General features: G+C 37.4%; 1 protein-coding gene across 2 annotated transcripts in view; it reads right to left on the reverse strand.

The window, feature by feature from the left end:
- Positions 1 to 5,468: 5,468 nt before the first annotated feature.
- The window catches only part of Hnf4g (hepatocyte nuclear factor 4, gamma), a 150,870-nt gene continuing 137,078 nt past the window's right edge, over positions 5,469 to 19,260 (reverse strand). For both annotated transcript variants that reach the window (NM_001415087.1, NM_001415088.1), the window contains 5 exon segments: positions 5,469 to 8,047; positions 10,763 to 10,885; positions 13,852 to 14,088; positions 14,193 to 14,345; positions 17,302 to 17,389. In NM_001415087.1, coding sequence (NP_001402016.1) covers positions 7,926 to 8,047; positions 10,763 to 10,885; positions 13,852 to 14,088; positions 14,193 to 14,345; positions 17,302 to 17,389 — 723 coding nt within the window. In that variant the 3' untranslated portion in view covers positions 5,469 to 7,925.

Below are 19,260 nucleotides of genomic sequence, written 5' to 3' on the forward strand. Positions count from 1 at the left end.
GTTTTAGGAGGATATCTTGCAGTGTAGTGATTCACCTAATATCCTTGGGCACTTCCCAAACTCCACCACCCTAAGCTTCAGTTCCCGCTTCTATTCCTGCCTCAGAGCTTTAAATGCTGTACATTTCTCTCAATAAACGAGACCTTGACAACAGAAATTTTGCTTGGTCTCCTTCTCTTCACCCCCATTTTGACCCACAGGTAGAAAGCCTCTTCGGGACCCTGAATAACTGGGTCCCCGCTGGCGGGGACAGGTTTCATCTCATGTCAAGGCACTCAAATTAAAGCAGCCATTCATTAAATGCACCCACATGTTCTGTACTTCCATTGCTCTATCATGTCTTCATATGTCAAAGGTCTTCTGGCTGGGTTGTTGTCCCAGTTCCATCACTGGAGGCCTTGTCTGGTTACAGAAGATGGACAGTTCACATTCAGAATCCTTCCTTTGTAAGAATTCTTGCTTGGGTCACTCTCTTGGAATCCTGGGTGTTTCTCCTGCACTAGGTCCTCACATTGATCCCTAGATGAATTCCAATTTCAGGGATCTCTCCCCATATTCTCTTCCTTTATTCCTCATCTCCACCTGTTCTTTTTGTTGCTATTTTCACACTCACCAGAGTCCACTCATACAATCTGTTCTATTTCCCCCTCCGAAGGAAATCCATGTTACTTAGCTTTTCTGTGCCTTAATTGTAGCATGATTATAATTTACTTAATATCTAAATATCCACTTTTGATTGAATACATACCATGTTTGTCTTTCTGAGTCTAGGTTACTTTTCTCAGGATATTTTGCTTTGTTTTATGTTTGTTTCTCTAGTTCTATCAATTTGCCTGACATTTTCATGATGTCACTTTTTAACAGCTTGGTAAAACTACAGTTAGTAATATACAACATCTTTATCCAACTTTCAGTTTTTGGGACATCAGGGTTGTTTCCAGTTTCTGGCTGTTATGAATAAAGCCTCAATAAATGGAGTTGAGCAAATGTCTTTATGGCCAAATGAAGCCTGGCTTCAATTATTTCTTGCCATCTGTGTATTGAGGAATCGAGCCCATTGATATTGAGAGATATCAAAGGCAAATGATTGTTAGTTCCTGATTTTCATTGTAGTTGTCGAAGAAAGTGTGTGTGTGTGTGTGTGTGTGTGTGTGTGTGTGTGTGTGTTCAGTGTTTCTATTGAGAAGGTAGATATAATTCATCTCAAACTGCCTTTATATTTTACTTGGCCATTTCCCCTTACAGCTATTAATGTCTTTTCTTTGCTGGGTATGTTTAGTGTTTTAGTATATGTTAAAGGGGATTTTGTAGTCCAATCAATTTGCTATTCACTAAGCTTCCTGTACTTTTATAGGCATCTCCTTATATAGGTTAGGAGACTTTTCTTCTATTATTTTGTTGAAAAAACTTTTGGTCTTTGAGCTAGGATTCTTCTCCTTCTATTCCTATTATTCTTAAGTTTGATCATTTCTGTGTTCAAGATTTCATGGATATTTAGTGTCAAGAAATTTTTACATTCAATATTTTATTTTCTTTGACTAATATATATCCTTTTCTTCTTTCCTATCTTCACCCTTGGGGTGTGATTTCTTCTTTTTGTTCCAGAGGTTTTCATGTGTGCTGTTAAGTTAGTAGTATGAGGTCTTTACAATTATTTTCTTATGTAGGCACTTAGTGCCACTTACAACTGCCATGATTATATCTCATAACTTTGGGAATGCTATCTATTCATTATCATTTCAATTCCAGAATATATTCAATTTATTTCTTTAATTTTTCTCTTTTTAAATTTTTATTGGTTAATGTATTTATTTACATTTCAAATGTTACCCCCTTCCTGGTTTTCCCTCTGAAAACTTCCTGTCCCATTCCCCCTCCCTCTGCTTCTATGTGGTGTCCTCTCTACCTACTCCTGCCTTATCCCACTAGCATTCTTCTACGTTGGGGCATCGGGTCTCCACAGCACAAAGGGCCCTCTTCCCATTGATGTCAGGTAGGAAAACTCTCTGCTACATAAGCAGCTGGAGCCATGAGTCCCTCTATGTGGACCCTTTGGTTGGTGGTTTAGTCCCTAGGAGCTCAGTAGAGACCATATCCAGAGGACAGGCACAGCACCTGGTTGAGGGATGGGACGACCCACCCATCTCAAAAATATTAGCACATAATAGTCCCTATCTAAAGAAAATTCAGGAGTGGAAAAAAGACTGAAGGAAAGGCCACCCAGAGTCTGTCCCATGTAGGGATCCATCCCATCTACAGACACAAATCCAGACACTGTTGCTAATACCAAGAAGCACTTACTGAGAGGTGCCTGATATGGCATTCCCCTGAGAGACTCTGCCAAAGCCTGACCAATACAGATGCAGATGCTTACAGTCAACCATCAGACTGAGCACAGGGACTCCAATGGAGGAATTAGGGGAAAGATTATAGGAGCTGAAGGGGTTTGCAACACTATAAGAGGAACAACAATTTCAATTTCTTTATTAATTTCTTTCTTGACCCATTTTTACTTCAGCAGTGATTTGCTATGTTTTCTTGGTCTCATAAGCTTTTTGCTGTATATGACATTTTTATTTTGATATCATTATTTAATCGTTTTTGGATAGACAGGCTCCACAATGTTATTTCAATTTTCTTGAATCTTTTAAGTCTTGTTTTATGTTCAAGTAGGTAGTTGATTTTAGATACTTCTGTGAGGTGCTGAAAAGAAGGTTTATCCTTTTCTGTTTGGGTGAAATATTCTTTAAATGTCTTTTTTGATCATTTTGTTTATAATGAAAATTAGCTTCACCATTTTTCTGTTTGTTTTTTATCTGAATGACCTGTTTGTTGAGGAGACCAGAGTATTGAAGCCTCACATATCATTGAGTGGGGGATCAATATACAATTCAAGCAGTAATAGTATTGGTGTGTGTGTGTGTGTGTGTGTGTGTGTGTGTGTGTGTGTGTGTGTGTGTGTTTTATTAACTTAGGCTCCCTTGTATTTAGTGTACAGATGTTAAGGATTGAAATGTTGATGAATTTATCCTGTGATGAGGTTACAATGTTCATCTCTATCTTTTCTTATTAATTTTCTTTGTATTTTATTTTGTCAGATATTAAAATGGCTACACCAATTTGCTCTGGTTCATTGAATTAGAACTTTCTTTGCCATCATTTTACTCTGGGGTGATATCTATCCTTGGTGTTAATCTGTTTTGCTTAGATGAATTAGGAAATGATTCCTGTTTTTTAATTCATTCTGTTAAATTGAGACCATTGTTATAGAGATTTGTCAATGGTCAGTGTTTGTTGGTTCCTGCTATATTTGTTATGATGTAGCTGTGTGTGTGTGTGTGTGTGTGTGTGTGTGTGTGTGTGTGTGTGTGTGTGTGTTACTCAGCTGGAATTTTTTATTCCTTGTGATTTCTTGGATCCCTGGTTGTGGTAAATTTTCTTATGTTAAAGTTTACTTTCTACTGCCTTCTGTAAGGCTAGATTTCTAGATAGATGTTATGACTTCAGCACTCCTGATCCTGCTTATTTATTGCTTATGCATTGTTGCACCAGCCACTAGTCCCTTACTTCCTGGGTATCCCCAGTGGGCAATGCATCAACCTTGTCATCACGTTCACAGTGGCTGTCAAGAAGTCTGATTGGACTGCAGGTTCTTTTAAATATATATTTTTTTTCTATATTGTACTGATAAATTCTCACACTCAGGTGGTTTCAGTTGGAGTAAATTTCAACTTCTTATAATGATTAGCCATTGTTTTTTTTATTGGATATTTTTTATTTACACTTCAAATGTTATTCTCCTTCCAGCCATAAGCTGCCTATCCCATACCACTCCCCTTCTTCTATAAGGGTGTTCCACTCCACAACCAACTACCATTCCTGCCCCCCATATTTCACTACACTGGGTGGTCCAGCCTTGGCTGGCTGGAGCAAGGGCTTCTCCTTCCATTGGTGCTACATACGAAGCTGGAGTCATGGGTCTATGTGTGGTCTTTGGGTAGTGGTTTTGCACTACAAGTTATTTATGCCTCTCTCCCCGTACCTAACATGGTAACATGGGGACTCTCAATTGAAAATAAAATACCTGTAGCCTATTCTCACCTCTGCAACAACCCGGTAAACCCTACTGTTGCAGGATACATGATGTCCTCAGAAATGCTTGGTGGCCTTGTACCTCAAGGTTTACTCCATTCATTTATGGTCTGGTTGTAAATACGACTGGGGACTTTTGCTCTCTAGTACAGCTTGTACCTAGATGATTTATTACTCTGGGGAAGATGTCTTCAATCAGCTAGCACCTCCAAACAATTGAGTTAAAAGAGTGGTCATTTCTACTGTGTTACTAGGTTCTCTCTTTGACATAGCGCTGGCTGGCGCTGCTAGTGTAGGGGCCTCAGAAATATCTCAAGGATTCAAGATGATCCATTACTGAAGGCTAGGCTAATTCCATAACATATTTCAAATTGGCAAGGAGACATGTCTAGGCATGTCCAGGCAAGCCCAGGCTAGCAAGCTACTAATAGAAAAAAAAAAAAAAAAAAAACCCAGGCTACACCTTTCATGCACCAATAATGGTTCTGTAATGCCTGTAGATAAAGATAAACCTCATCTACACTAGAACTCCAATGTGCTTTAAAATAAGTTTGTGAGCTCACTTAGTGGTCTATCTATCTTGGTGATTGGAAACCCCATCATGCTGGTCTTTTGCAGAATAAAACACTCTGTGTTTATATACTATTTGAGTTCAAGGTGTCATTCTTCCGTTAATCATGGACTCTTATATTACTCCTGGGACAATGCTTGCCATTATGCCTGTTGCTTCCCCACCATCCTAGTGATGGATACTTCCATAAACCAAAACAAAAAACAAACAAACAAACAAACAAAAAACCTTGTTTCTATAAATTGCCTTGGATTTTGTGATTGATCTCAGAAATACAAAACAGTGTATCTAATACACAAGGTTAAAAATTTAAGTACTAATGTATGTGCACAGGACATTTAAGCCATCTTAGCTCATACATGTCAATTATGATTACTAGTGCCAAATGAGAAAGCAAACACTGCTATAAAATAGAGGTCCATATAAGAATTATCTTTTGTAGCAGAATTCAAGCCTATGATTGCTTGGAGATATGCTAAAAACTAAACTTTTCTGCCTCTATGCGTAATGTCTAAAGACCATTCATATTAATAAAATGCAATGAAAATATGAATAATAATATACTTCCAAAATCCTAAAATTAGTTTTAAATACTAATGAAGCATCCCATTTTAGCTAAATTTTCTCAGTTTTTATTTAGAAAGCTCAGTAAAACAGGCATCACAGTTTAGAAATACTTTAATCTAAAACATTTAAAAAAAACTACTCATTTCTGATTTTCAACAAAGAAATTTATAAAAATAATTTTGCATTTATAAAATGAATCGTTATTTTACAATAAATTACTTACATTTATCACCTGAAATGTATTATATAAAAGCAATAACTTTAACAATATATTGATAGTATGATGAAAACATTTTTGGCAGTTCAGTATACAAACGTTGTATATTACAAATTCACTGACCATAGTTTTCCAAACAGAATTATTAGTAATAGTTTCTAAAATATATGTTTAATAAGTCATTGTTGATACATTATTTACTAAAAATAAATTTTGAATTTTGTATTTTTAAATTATTTTCTATGGCTTGAATGCCCATAAGCCTCCACATTTTTGTTGAAATGTAGTCACGTATGTGATGATATGCAAAGGTGGGAAAACTCGAAGGGAGGAGACCATGAGAGTAGAGCCTACATGAGTGAGCATCCTGTTCTCATGAAAGAGGTACCCTGAGACTATCTCACAAACAGCTACCTATGAACCAGAGCATCAGATAATTCTTTATGTTGGGCTTCCCAACATGGACAGCTATGAAAAACAAACTTCCGTTGTTTATTCTTTCTAGCTTAAAGTATTTTGTTATGATATATATATATATATATATATATATATATATATTCCCAAACAGACTTTTTGTCCTTTAGAAGAATTAACAATAAACAAGTAAACAAAAACCTACAGATATTTCATTCATGAAATTTAGTAACTTGCTAATTTCCTGAAGAGTGAAGGTTTAAAATATTCAGAATTAAGAAACTCTCTCTCTCTCTCTCTCTCTCTCTCTCTCTCTCTCTCTCTCGTCTTGTCTTCCCAAATCCTCCATCAATGTTATATTTTAGTTTCATGAGGATCATAGTGTTTGAGTAAATATATCTGTTTCTGTGAAATCACTGATAGCTTTCACATTATTTGATATTTAGAGCCAATATAGTTAATACTACAGTGACTTTTGTGCTATTAGGTAGGTAGAGGATATGACTCATAATCTGAGAAATTGAGAAGATTCCTTGAGAACTTTAATCCAAAATCCTGAAGATAGAGGTACTCTTTTCTCTTGATAGATGTTAGATAAATTTCTACAGCTATATATTCAACCATATTCACTGCTTCAGTAAATGTAAGAGAGGGAACGAAACAAGAAAGGCATGACAGACAGACACACACAAAGAAATAGATTAGATAGAAGATTGATAGATCAGTCGATCAATAGATAGATAGATAGATAGATAGATAGATAGATAGATAGATAGATAGATATAGATCGATAGGGAGGGAGGAAGGGAGGGAGGGAGGGAAAAGGAGCAGAAGAAAGAGAAATACATAGATACACATTGATGACTTTTAGTGCTTTTAAAATAAATCCCATCTATGAGTTATCTCAGGTAGTTGGGGCTACTTCTCAATCTAGAATTAAATGTTCAGCAAAATTCTATGTTGCAAAAATTTCTAAGTCATGAAAATAAATCTAGTGTACATTTTATCTTTAGTACTTTAGGGGATGATGTGAAGATTGCAAGAGATACAAAACTGGTCTGTTTTCCTCACTGCAAATACTACTTGTTACTTATATTTATGAGTACCATGACAAATAATATTTCATCATCAGCCATTGGGTGTTTACAAAAGCACTCTGTAATAATTTCATGTATTCTTTTGTGACACATTCAGATTAAAGCCAATCAGAAGTGGGTTGAGCAAATGTAATCAATAATTTGCTCCCCAGCATCCTTTCTCCCATAGCATTCCATGTCGTGAACTGACACACATCTCTCTAGAAAGACTCTCCTGACTTCCCAGGAGACATGCTAAGTTCCAATGAATGGGGGGCTTTCCAGATGTCCTAGGAATAAGAAATAAATCACATTTTTTGTTGAAATATGGTTTCATATTTCTCTGTTTTCCATTGGCCTTTATGCTAACTAAAAGCAGCAGCATTCTTTGCTTTAGCAGACCTCTTCAAATATAGTCACATTGCAGAAAATCACCAGTCATCTTTACAATGCTGCTGATTCTCTGAATTTAACATAGGCACATTTACTGCTGGCCACAGCAAGCCCTGATGTATTCTCCATCAGATAAATACTCTATTCTATAGCTACTAAATCTTTAAGTTTACAATTTGATATTATAAAAAAATTACTTGATTTTGTATTAACTAGCATTTCTTATCTACCAAAAGAACACTGGGTTCTGCATCAGATCATACCAAAGCAAATATTTACAAATTTAAATTAATATTATGAAAAAAAATAGAAGTCATACATCAGTGGTTCAGGCACAGTGCAGGGACAGTTGGAAATGATACACTATATAACAGTCTATATAACTGTATAAGTCAAATATACATAGGTTGCATGTGAAAGCTTTACTTTACAGCAACAATAAACAAAATGTATTTATAGACAAGAAAATAGGATACCATCTTACAACAGCACCATGAAGAAGCCTTGCCTAAACTAGACAAAAGTATCATCCTGAGACATTTGAAGACCAATGTGTTTCACATTTGTGCAGTGCCATTTGAAATGAAGCTCCATCTCACAGTTGCTTTTGCTTAGAAAGGGGTTGATGTGAAATGACTGAAGCTTGGTTTGCAGTGATTTTGTACTGCTCTTGTCCAGAGCCTTGGGGTGGGGAAGGAAGTGGGGTTTCTGGAGTGGCTGAAAAGGAAAAAGAGAATTGGATATGATAGTAGCAGTCACTCTGCATCATCACACAAAGTCCTACATAACGTCAGTATACATTATTATATTTTGAATAAAAGGTCATATGTAAAGTATTGATTCGTATAATGAATTACCAGGCCACTGACATACTAATGGCAGGGCATTCTCATCCTCTCTTCCCAAATACAGCCAAATAATGATAGATGGGCATGTTGAACTCTCTATTTTCACTTCAAGATGTTTCTTGCCATTTGTAGTAGCATTTGTGAATACTACGTTCTCCATCACATGCAGAAAAAGAAGATGGTGAAGAGAAGTCATAACATGATGATTTCTCTGAAATATTAGGAAATAATCTCCATAACTGCAGGGAAGATACATTAAAAATGAAAATGTACTTGGCTTGCATTCCAATAGTTCTTAATACTAAATGATATGAAAACTAAATTTTATGAGGGTTTTTAAAGTTCAGCTGCAGTCAGTAGCGTCTGTAACATACTAATCTGTTGCTTCACAATTCTATTAAAATTGGGTTGCCCTGCTCCTTCCTTGTCAATGTTAAAATCAAGCCTGCATAATTTAACAGAAAGTAATTGAATATAAAAATTGAATTGAACAAACTCTTTAAATGTAGTTTGAATACTTTATTGTGTAGGAAATTATTCTATTGTGGAATTTTACCATATTATAAAATAATCTACAAGATATTTTTTAATTTTACAAAACAAAATATTTGATAGAACTAGCATAAAGTACTTTGGCTGTTTGAATTCTAAAAACTTTTTATAAGTAGCCTCATTTTTGCACAATTATGACATGCAGGAATTCTAGTTACCATGGCTTAGTTAAAATGTATTGCAATAATGTGATTATACCATTTATCATAATAATTACAATTCTCCATGAATACCTGCATAAACAAACTTTACCCTCAACCTTTCATCTGGAAACCACTACCTAATAACTGATGTCTTTGTGTTGAGCCACTGATCACAATATGCCTTTCTATCTGTGATGGACCACTGGCATCTTCTCTTTAGTTTAGGCAGTTTACACAATATAGTTATCTTCTTCCTTGTACCCCTAAGTGATGAAGTCAGATAATCATTTACAAAAAATGAATAAGATAAAGGAAAATTGACCAACAAATATGAAAGGCAGTGAAGAAACAATATGTTATGATGCTGTAAATTGAGATTCAAGTTGACATAAGACCATAGCATCCGTATCTCCGGAGATTGTATAGTTGTTCAAGGTTATAAGCATGCATCTAGGAACTTAGGAGGAAGTGTTTGTCCATGCAAGTGAGAGAAATATTGCTGATTGAAAAAAATGAAAGGATTCAGTAATGGAAAAAAGTAATAATGAATTTTCACATCTAATTTAGAATATTAAATATGGAAAATTTAAAACACGGGAAACTGATTCTAAGTTTTTGAAGGGTTAAAACAGATCATCATACAGGGAAAATGTTCCCTCTCTATTGGAACATAATCCAGGAATGGAGTCTTGTGAGAATTCTGAATGCCTGTGAGAAAACTGTAAGAAAACAAGAAAAGGGGCTAGAGATATGGCTCAGTGGTTAAGGGCACTGACTGCTCTTCCAAGGATCCTAAGTTCAATTCCCAGCAACCACATGGTGGCTCACAACTATCAGTAATGGGATCCGATGCCCTCTTCTAGGTGTCTAAAGGCAACAATGGTATACTCACTTACATAAAATAAATAAATCTTTAGAAAGAAAGAAAGAAAGAAAGAAAGAAAGAAAGAAAGAAAGAAAGAAAGGAAGGAAGGAAGGAAGGAAGGAAGGAAGGAAGAAAGGAAGAAAGGAAGAAAACAAGAGTCCTGTAACCTCAGTTTTCTCAAAAGTTGGAATTGTTCTTGGAATGCACTTTTGTGGTCCGCCCAGGGGTAGCAGATATCAGTCAATTTACTCCTGATTACTTATTATTGCTTTCTGTTAAATATTTAAACCTTCTCTTATATGCCTCAACGGAAAAACATGTTTTGCCATGTGTGGGTTGTCCTTGTGATGGTAGACAGCTTGAACTCATGAGAACTTTACTCAGATGACCTTTCTTGACCCTCAGAGAATAAACTGTAGGAGGCTCTGGATAAAGTTGCCTATTGCATGAGACTTCAGTAGACCTCATTGATTGGCTTCATTCTTCCAGGTCCCACAACCCCCTGAGCAATGACACCTTCTAAGATGAGAAAGTATGCAAATAACTGCTGTATTTTGTTAGTTACATGATGTCTGATCCTTTAGAACTCCCTAAATCAGTACTGCAAGTTTATTTTTGTCTCTGTATATTTTCAATCTATAATAAAGAGTTCTTAAAATTTTACCAATTTTAAAGGTCATCAACAACTGTAATTACCTTGTTGTTTATTATAATTTATTGGTTTGGTTTTATCTTTTATGACTATTTGTATGGCTCTATACCAACACCAAAGCAATAGATTTATGCTTCCAGGAATCACAAAAAAGAAAAATTTGACTTTTATATTTTCTGTTTGGGATGCAAATTCGTACATAGAGTAAGTAACAGAGTATTTCAGTTTTTCACAGCTAAGTATAGCAGAGGAAATTCTATATAATATTTGCAGTTCCTGGAACTGGCAGTTTTTTTCCTAAATTATAATTTGCCATAAATAATTAAATGTAAGAGATGTTAGTTGCAGTAGGAAATATTCCCAGATACTTACCAATCTGGTCTGTATGAACCAGTGTGGACATTGGACCTAAAAGTATAGTTTGCCCAGTTAGTGGATCTTGAGACAAATGTGGGTGCATTGGGTGATGGGGATGACCACCATCATTGGCCGCACCTAGAGAAGACACAGAGATACCTGCATTAGTGACAGTTACAGGAACTGTGGACTTACCCAGAAGACATTTCCACTGAAAGTTTAGTACTTAGCTATTTGCAAAGTAATTTTGGAAAATTCAAAAATAAATGGAGGGAACTACTTTCATGTTAAAGACAATGTTGGCTTTCATGGTTTTTGGAGAGATGAATGATCATTTCATTATGTTGAGCATTAATAATAGACCTTGTGTACTGTTTCCTGGAATCATTGGGTTTTTTGCTTGTTGTTAAGACAGTTCCAAGAATCACTGACCTCTAGACTATAGTATTTGGAATCATCCTATCACCCTAATAGCATGAAAAACTTGTATTTTAGAAAGATATCATTAGGAACACATTAAGTACCAAAAATTAAAAATATAGTGACTTGGGGTTGGGGATTTAGCTCAGTGGTAGAGCGCTTGCCTAGCAAGCAGAAGGCCCTGGGTTCGGTCCCCAGCTCCGAAAAAAAGAAAAAAGAAAAAAAAATATAAAGTAACAATTCCTTAAATTAATCCTGACATTAAAATCAATCTCTCTCTCTCTCTCTCTCTCTCTCTCTCTCTCTCTCTCTCTCTCTCTGTCTCTCTCTCTCTCTCTCTTTTTCCTCCTCCTCTTCCTCCTCCTCCTCCTCCTTCCTCTCCCCGTTCCCCTCTCCCTCTACTAATTTATGCTAATTAATTCCTTTAGGAGAAAAATGTTCATTTTAAAGCCATTTGATTCATATATGTGCTATGTGCAGTTTTTCTCTTCTTGGATTTTTTTTTAATTATTAACTTGAGTGTTTCTTATTTACATTTCGAGTGTTATTCCCTTTCCCGGTTTCCAGGCAAACATCCTCCTAATCCCTCCCCCTCCCCTTCTTTATGGGTGTTCCCCTCCCCACCCTCCCCCCATTACTGCCCTCCCCCCAACAATCACGTTCACTGGGGGTTCAGTCTTAGCAGGACCAAGGGCTTCCCCTTCCACTGGTGATCTTACTAGAATATTCATTGCTACCTATGAGGTCAGAGTCCAGGGTCAGTCCATGTATAGTCTTTAGGTAGTGGCTTAGTCCCTGGAAGCTCTGGTTGCTTGGCATTGTTGTTCATAAGGGGTATCGAGCTCCTTCAAGCTCTTCGAGTTCTTTCTCTGATTCCTTCAACAGGGGTCCCGTTCTCAGTTCAGTGGTTTGCTGCTGGCATCGCCCCTGTATTTGCTGTATTCTGGCTGTGTCTCTCAGGAGCGATATACATCCGGCTCCTGTCGGCCTGCACTTCTTTGCTGCATTCATCTTGTCTAATTGGATGGCTGTATATGTATGGGCCACATGTGGGGCAGGCTCTGAATGGTGTTCCTTCTGTGTCTGTTTTAATCTTTGCCTCTCTATTCCCTGCCAAGGGTATTCTTGTTCCCCTTTTAAAGAAGGAGTGAAGCATTCACATTTTGATCATCTGTCTTGAGTTTCATTTGTTCTAGGCATCTAGGGTAATTCAAGCATTTGGGCTAATAGCCACTTATCAGTGAGTGCATACCATGTATGTCTTTCTGTGTTTGGGTTAGCTCACTCAGGATGATATTTTCCAGTTCCAACCATTTGCCTACGAATTTCATAAACTCGTTGTTTTTAATAGCTGAGTAATATTTCACTGTGTAGATGTACCACATTTTCTGTATCCATTCCTCTGTTGAAGGGCATCTGGGTTCTTTCCAGCTTCTGGCTATTATAAATAAGGCTGCAATGAACATAGTGGAGCACGTGTCTTTTTTATATGTTGGGGCATCTTTTGGGTATATGCCCAAGAGAGGTATAGCTGGATCCTCAGGCAGTTCAATGTCCAATTTTCTGAGGATCCTCCAGACTGATTTCCAGAATGGTTGTACCAGTTTGCAATCAACAATGGAGGAGTGTTCCTCTTTCTCCACATCCTCGCCAGCATCTGTTAAACTTAGACATTCTCACTGGTGTGAGGTGAAATCTCAGGGTTGTTTTGATTTGCATTTCCCTTATGACTAAAGATGTTGAACATTTCTTTAGGTGTTTCTCAGCCATTCGGCATTCCTCAGCTATGAATTCTTTGTTTAGCTCTGAGCCCCATTTTTTAATAGGGTTATTTGTTTTCCTGCGGTCTAACTTCTTGAGTTCTTTGTATATTTTGGATATAAGGCCTCTATCTGTTGTAGAATTGGTAAAGATCTTTTCCCAATCTGTTGGTTGCCGTTTTGTACTAACCACAGTGTCCTTTGCCTTACAGAAGCTTTGCAGTTTTATGAGATCCCATTTGTCGATGTTGTTTTACAATACTTAATTTAGACACTGTGCCACAAGTTAACGGTAGATTAACACTGGGAGGCAGGGCTAGGCATCACACTTTTGTCTGCATATTCTTCAGCTTTTAAAAGTCTACTATGTCTGAACTATGGTTTCTTGTTTTTCCTTTTTTGTTTTTTCTTTAGTTATACTGTAATGTATGGTCCATCAACCTGTGATTCTTTAAAGTATGATTCAGGTATTATTGTACTCTTAACTGTGTAATAAAAATGCTTAAAAAATAGAAGCTAGAGATAAAAACCAAAAACAACAACAACACAAACAAACAAACAAACAAACAAACAAAATCACTGTCCTTCTCACTGCCCCGCAGGCAGGGAATACACTCTATTTGCCATGCATGGAAGGATCTGAAAGTTGAAGTCAAAAAGGCTACACCCACACAGGATGCCAAGGGCTAGTAAGAATTGGCATTTGATTCTATTCAGGACCTTTTATCTTTCTTAGGCTATGTAGACTTTCTAAATGGAAATGTGTCCCCTGTTAGAAGTTCGAAAGGAGGGAGAAATGGGGACTTCAAAGTTAAATTGACTCTGGGCCCAGGGGCACCTTGTCCTAATGTATGCATTAAAGTTAAGCAGGAATTAATTAATTAATTAATTGATTGATTGTAAAAGCCACCAGGGTACACTCACCACCCAGCAACATTTCCTGCAGGAGGTTGTCAATTTTGACCATGCCGAACAGTTTGACGAACTGAATTTGCTCGATCATCTGCCAGGTGATGCTCTGAAGGGTTGGCAGCAGCAACAGCAGCTCTCCGAACCTGCCGCGCGAGTCATACTGCCGGTCATTGATGTAGTCCTCCAGGCTGATCTGCACCTGGAACCGCATGTTCTTAATCTTCCCAGGGTCACTCAATCCCTTTGCATCTGATGAGGGAAGAAGCATAGTTACACATAGCACGTCATCAGACTGGAGCCTCTGAGATGGAAAGGGTGGTTTAAGTTTCATGATACTAATTTTGAAAACAAACCTGGGTCAAAAAACACAATGGCCTTCAAGCATGCGTACTCGTTGTCATCTATCTGGATCTCTTGGAAGGGTCTAACCAGCTCATCAAGAACTCTATTGGCCACACGGCTGACTTCAACTTCACAGCTGTTGCGGTGAATAACGTAGTGGTTTCCTGAGAGGAAAAGAAAACTTAGCACCCTTCTCGGCTGGATTGTTTGTCAGACATTGTTTGCCTTTCTATGTAGCAGTGTTCAAAATGGTCTCTTCTGGAAGGGGCTGTGTCAGGTATAATACCTTTTTATAGGACTGAGTTAGGGAGGGTAGGGTGTCAGAACACAGAGAGAATCAATAACAATAATGTACCCCCACATGCATTTTAACAGCCTCAGTCACTGGTGATAACGAAATGTACAGACTCATAACCAGCTAATTATTGACAGGGGAGGATCCATCGATAATGATTAGCCTTCCACTGTGTCAGACCTCTATTAGTTCCTCACTCATTAACGAGCTTAACACAAATCCTACAGAATCCTCCTTGATAACCGTGGATTAAAACCAGCAAACTTTGGTGCTTTGGAAGTAAGAAGCTAGCAGGTGTAGTTTAAATAAGTTTAAGTATGTGGAACAATTAACATGTATGTTGTCATGGATTGTCTCATAGATAGTTCTTTCTTATGTTTTATTTGTGTGGGGGGAGGGTGTGAAGAAGGAATTAGTCTGGGCCTGTGATAGACTCAGCATATGCACAGAAGCCAGAGGACAGCCTCACCTGCTGTCTTGTTTAATGCAGGATACCTTTTCTGTTCCATGCTGGAAGCCAGGCTACTTGGCCTCTGAAAATCCAAGGAAACTCCCTTTTCTGCCTGCCATCTTCTGATGGAAATACTGGGCCTATAGTTGCACTCTATAGCACCTGAGGTTTGAATTTAATTCCTGACAAATGTGTCATAAGAACTTGTCCTACTTATCTTCCTAGCTTATTCTTTCTTGGTGTGCCACCGGGATTTTTTATCAACTTAACTCAAGCTCACATCCTCTGAGAAGGAACCTAAATTGATAAAATACCTCCATAAGAGCTGGCTGTAGGTACATCTGTTAGGCATTTCTTATAATTAGTGATTAATATGTACAGGATCAGCCCACTGTGTGTGGGTCAGGCTATTCCTGGGATAATGGTTCTGGGTTCTATGAGATAACAGCTTGAGCAAGCCATGGGAAATAAGCACTCCTCCATGGCTTTTGCACTGGCTACTGCTTCCAGATTTCTGCCTTGCTGTGTTCCTGTCTTCCTTCAAGACAAAAATTACACCTTTGCTCCTCAAATTGCTCTTGGTCAGTGTTTCATCACAATAGAAATCCTAACTAAGAAACTTAGTTTCTTTAAGTAAAAGTGGCTTTAAAAATTTATTGAACTTAATTCAAGATAGTTCTGAAACTTGATAGAGCAAGACCACATAATTCCTCCAGAATTTTCTACCTTAGATATTCTCTAGCTATATATATGGTAAATGTTTACCATAATTTCTAAAATCTAGATTACTATTTTCTGATGCTATATGAACAATTATGTTTTTAACTATTCCACTGTAGGTGTTCATTACTGTTTGAATCTTGACTATTTCCTAAAAGTGTATGTATTGATTTATTGAACTACAAACTACACCATCACTAGGAAATAGTGAAGACTTTTAAAACTGGGACCCTGAGGAAAGGGCTTATGTCATTGAAAGTGTGGTCTTTTTTAATTTTAATTTTATTTTATATACATGGGTGTTTGGCATGCATTTATCTCTGTGGATATGTGTGCCTGGTACCCAAAGAAGCTAGAATGGGGTTCCAGATCTCACAGAATTGGAATTACAGATGGTTGTGTGCTACTATATCGTTACTGGGAATCAAACCCTAGTCCTCCGAAAGAAAAGTCAATATTCTTAACCTGAGCTATCTCTACAGCCCAGAAAGTGTGTTCTTGAGGAGAATGTGTAGAGACTAGCCCTTTTCTTTCTCTCTTCTTCTTTCTTCTTGAAATGAGTAATGTTTTCTCCCAAGTACTCCAAGCACACCAAGCATGGTGTTCTGCTGTGTCAACAATGCCAAGTACCTATGAGCTGACATCTCTGAAACTGGGAGCCACATAACGAGACCCTCCCCTTTTTAGTTGATTATTTCAGGTATTTTGCCAAAGGTCTGAAAAGTTAGCACAATAATCTGCAGGGCTAGCTAACTACAAATCAGAGTATTCATAGAATGATAACCAATCTCCCAACTTGCGTATCGGCTTTCTTGATATGTGAGGGGCTAGCATATTGTATTTATGTAAAGTGTACAAATGTGATGCTTGTATAAACACATACATGGAAAAAGGAATGAGAATCACAGCCACACAACTAAGGTATCTATCATTGCATGTAGTTTAATTTGTGTTACACAGTCATGTGAAACATCTGACCTAGCTACTAAAGAAAAAAATAACCGATGAAAAATAAGATGCATTGTTTTCCAGAACATATTGGGAAAAGATTTCTAAAGAGGAAAGTATCTGTGGGTTTAGATAGAAAGGCTATGGAAGTGCTTAGTTGAAAGCAAAGGCACATTCTGTGATGGTTGAGAATTCCAAGTCTAGGCTGTCTGACTTTGCACTGGGATGAAAACATTCTCTTCATCTATTATTTCACAATAGAATTATTAGGGAGGTGGGATTTAAAAAGTCAACATTAGGATTAGAAAACAAAATCTGTACTACATTTTAAAATTTCTATGTTTCCCTCCCTGTTATCTCACATCACTCTGGACTTACATTCAATCAAAACAAAGTAAAATAGGGCCAGCGAGGCTGCTCAGTTGGTAAAGATGCTTGCAACTAAGCAGAAGGACCCGTTTCTAGGACACACATAGTTGAAGGAGAGAACTAACTCCAGCAATCTGTTCTGTGACTTCCACAGGCAACACACACACACACACACACACACACACACACACAGTCTACACAACACATAATATTTTCCTAAGTGAGGAAAAATTATAGCACTATTTCCTAAGAGCTGGATGTTTTGTACATGCTGAATGAATTCTGTATATTAGAAAAGATAATATATGTTCAAGTTCCTCTTTAAAAAAATTCTTACCCAGAAGCAAAATATCTTTGTACATCATGGATCTCTTTGTAGCTCCAAGAAGTAAGTGCTCCCCGGCATGAGCTCTCAATAGGGCCACCTTAAGGAAAGTTTCCAAATTTAATACGTTTTTATAAATCATAACAATTAAAAGAGAGTTCAAGGTGAGTCTGATTAACTCAGTGTTTCTTAAGCCTGATTATCTTCATGTTTTGTTTTGTTCTGACATAAAATATTCATGGACACTTATAATGACTGGACTTCCAGGTTTCTATTGTAGCACATCAGAAGTGTTTTCATTTGGGAATAGCAGAGAAAAGCTGATCTTTTCTTTTTTGAGGCAAGCAGAATGGAGCAGGCTTGGGTTTATACTTCATCATAATGCCTGCTCCCTGAATTCCTGTTTAACCTTGTAGATATACTAGTACATTTGGATTTCAACTGCTTTTATATAAAAAGTGAAATACCAAAATGTACTACTAGGAATTAAATGGTGAAATATATATAAACAAAATTTCCTGCAAATAATAAATTAAATAAACAAAGCAAACCCCAGGCTTCTAGGGGAGAACGGAAAACTGATGGGCTGATTGTGTCTAGATTGGGCGTCTGACTTGCAGGAGTAAACGTTCAACTGAGTTTCATTCTTGCACACAGTTCCATGCTGGGCCTCATCACTTACAAGCAGAAAAATCAAGAGAAGCGTAGCATATCCCCAATGAGTGCTTCTCCTATGTTTTCTGCTCAGTGGTAAATGCTACCAGCATCCAAATTGATTATTTGGATCCAACAGAAGTGTATGTGGAGTGTTCTTTAACTTCTCAGGGATCTGGTGATGGTTATTAAAGTGTAAACCAAATCCACCCATGGCTTTTCTTCTCTGTGGCTTCCAGCCTGTTGCTGGTTTCCTGGACTACTTCAGCATTTGATATGTTTGCTTCTCAATCACTTCCCCAGTCCTGGAGCATCTTTGATTAAGCCTCTCATATGTACATAGCACAGGGCCTTCAAATTGTCCTTAAAATCAAGTCCAAATTCCTCTATTGTGGCCTCGCATGTGAAATGAGGTGAGTAGATATTGCCTCTTTGCCTCCTGCCTGCTCTGTCCCTGCTTTATCTTGCATCAGTCATTGTTCCCCACCTGCCTGACAACCTCTGAGTACAGTGTTCATGTACTCAAGAATTCTTTTCCTTTAATTTTGGCCCCTACTGGTCTTGCTTTGTGGGATGTCTTTTCTGATTCCCACTGTCAAGTCTTTCCATCACACCCTCATTGAGCTTAGCCGTGCCTTGTCAACATATTCATAATTTGTACATTTTCTTTTTACTGTTCGTCTCTTCCAAATAGACTACAAAGTTTATGATACCAGTGAAGCAATCTGCACTTTTACTGCACAATCCCCTCAGACCCTAACTGAAACCAGTAGTTCACTAATAAATAGTCATCTTATGAATTTATGGATGGAATAAACTGAGCTGGGGTCCAGTTTCAGGAACTGTAAAACAGAGATAACACCTACACCACAAAGCTCCTTAAAGAATTAATTGGAATAACATGATTGAGCATACATTTGTGAGTTTATTCCTCAGTGCCTTACCCATAACCAGCATTCATTAACCACACTATTAGTGTTATGCTACTAATATTAATGAACAGTAAACAAAGACTTTTTAAATAGTTGCCAAGCACTGCTTTCCCAATATTTTACACATTGTCTTTATATATAAGTCAGCAGGTTTTAAAGGCAAATGATAATAAAAATATAAAGCTGATAAATAACACAGCCCTACTTATATTGCTTGGGGTGAGACTGGAAGGTTTTAGCAATTTAGCATTATTCACTGTGGCGTGATCTTCTGAGCCAAGCTATCTTTATGACATGTCAATAACTGTGACTCACTCCAGGAAGGGAGTTACAAAATACTGTAAGGGTGATTTCAGTTTTCATGGAACTTTTTCCTGTCACCAAG

Source organism: Rattus norvegicus, chromosome 2 (genome assembly GCF_036323735.1).
Source record: "Rattus norvegicus strain BN/NHsdMcwi chromosome 2, GRCr8, whole genome shotgun sequence".
In the NCBI taxonomy this organism is placed as follows: domain Eukaryota; kingdom Metazoa; phylum Chordata; class Mammalia; order Rodentia; family Muridae; genus Rattus; species Rattus norvegicus.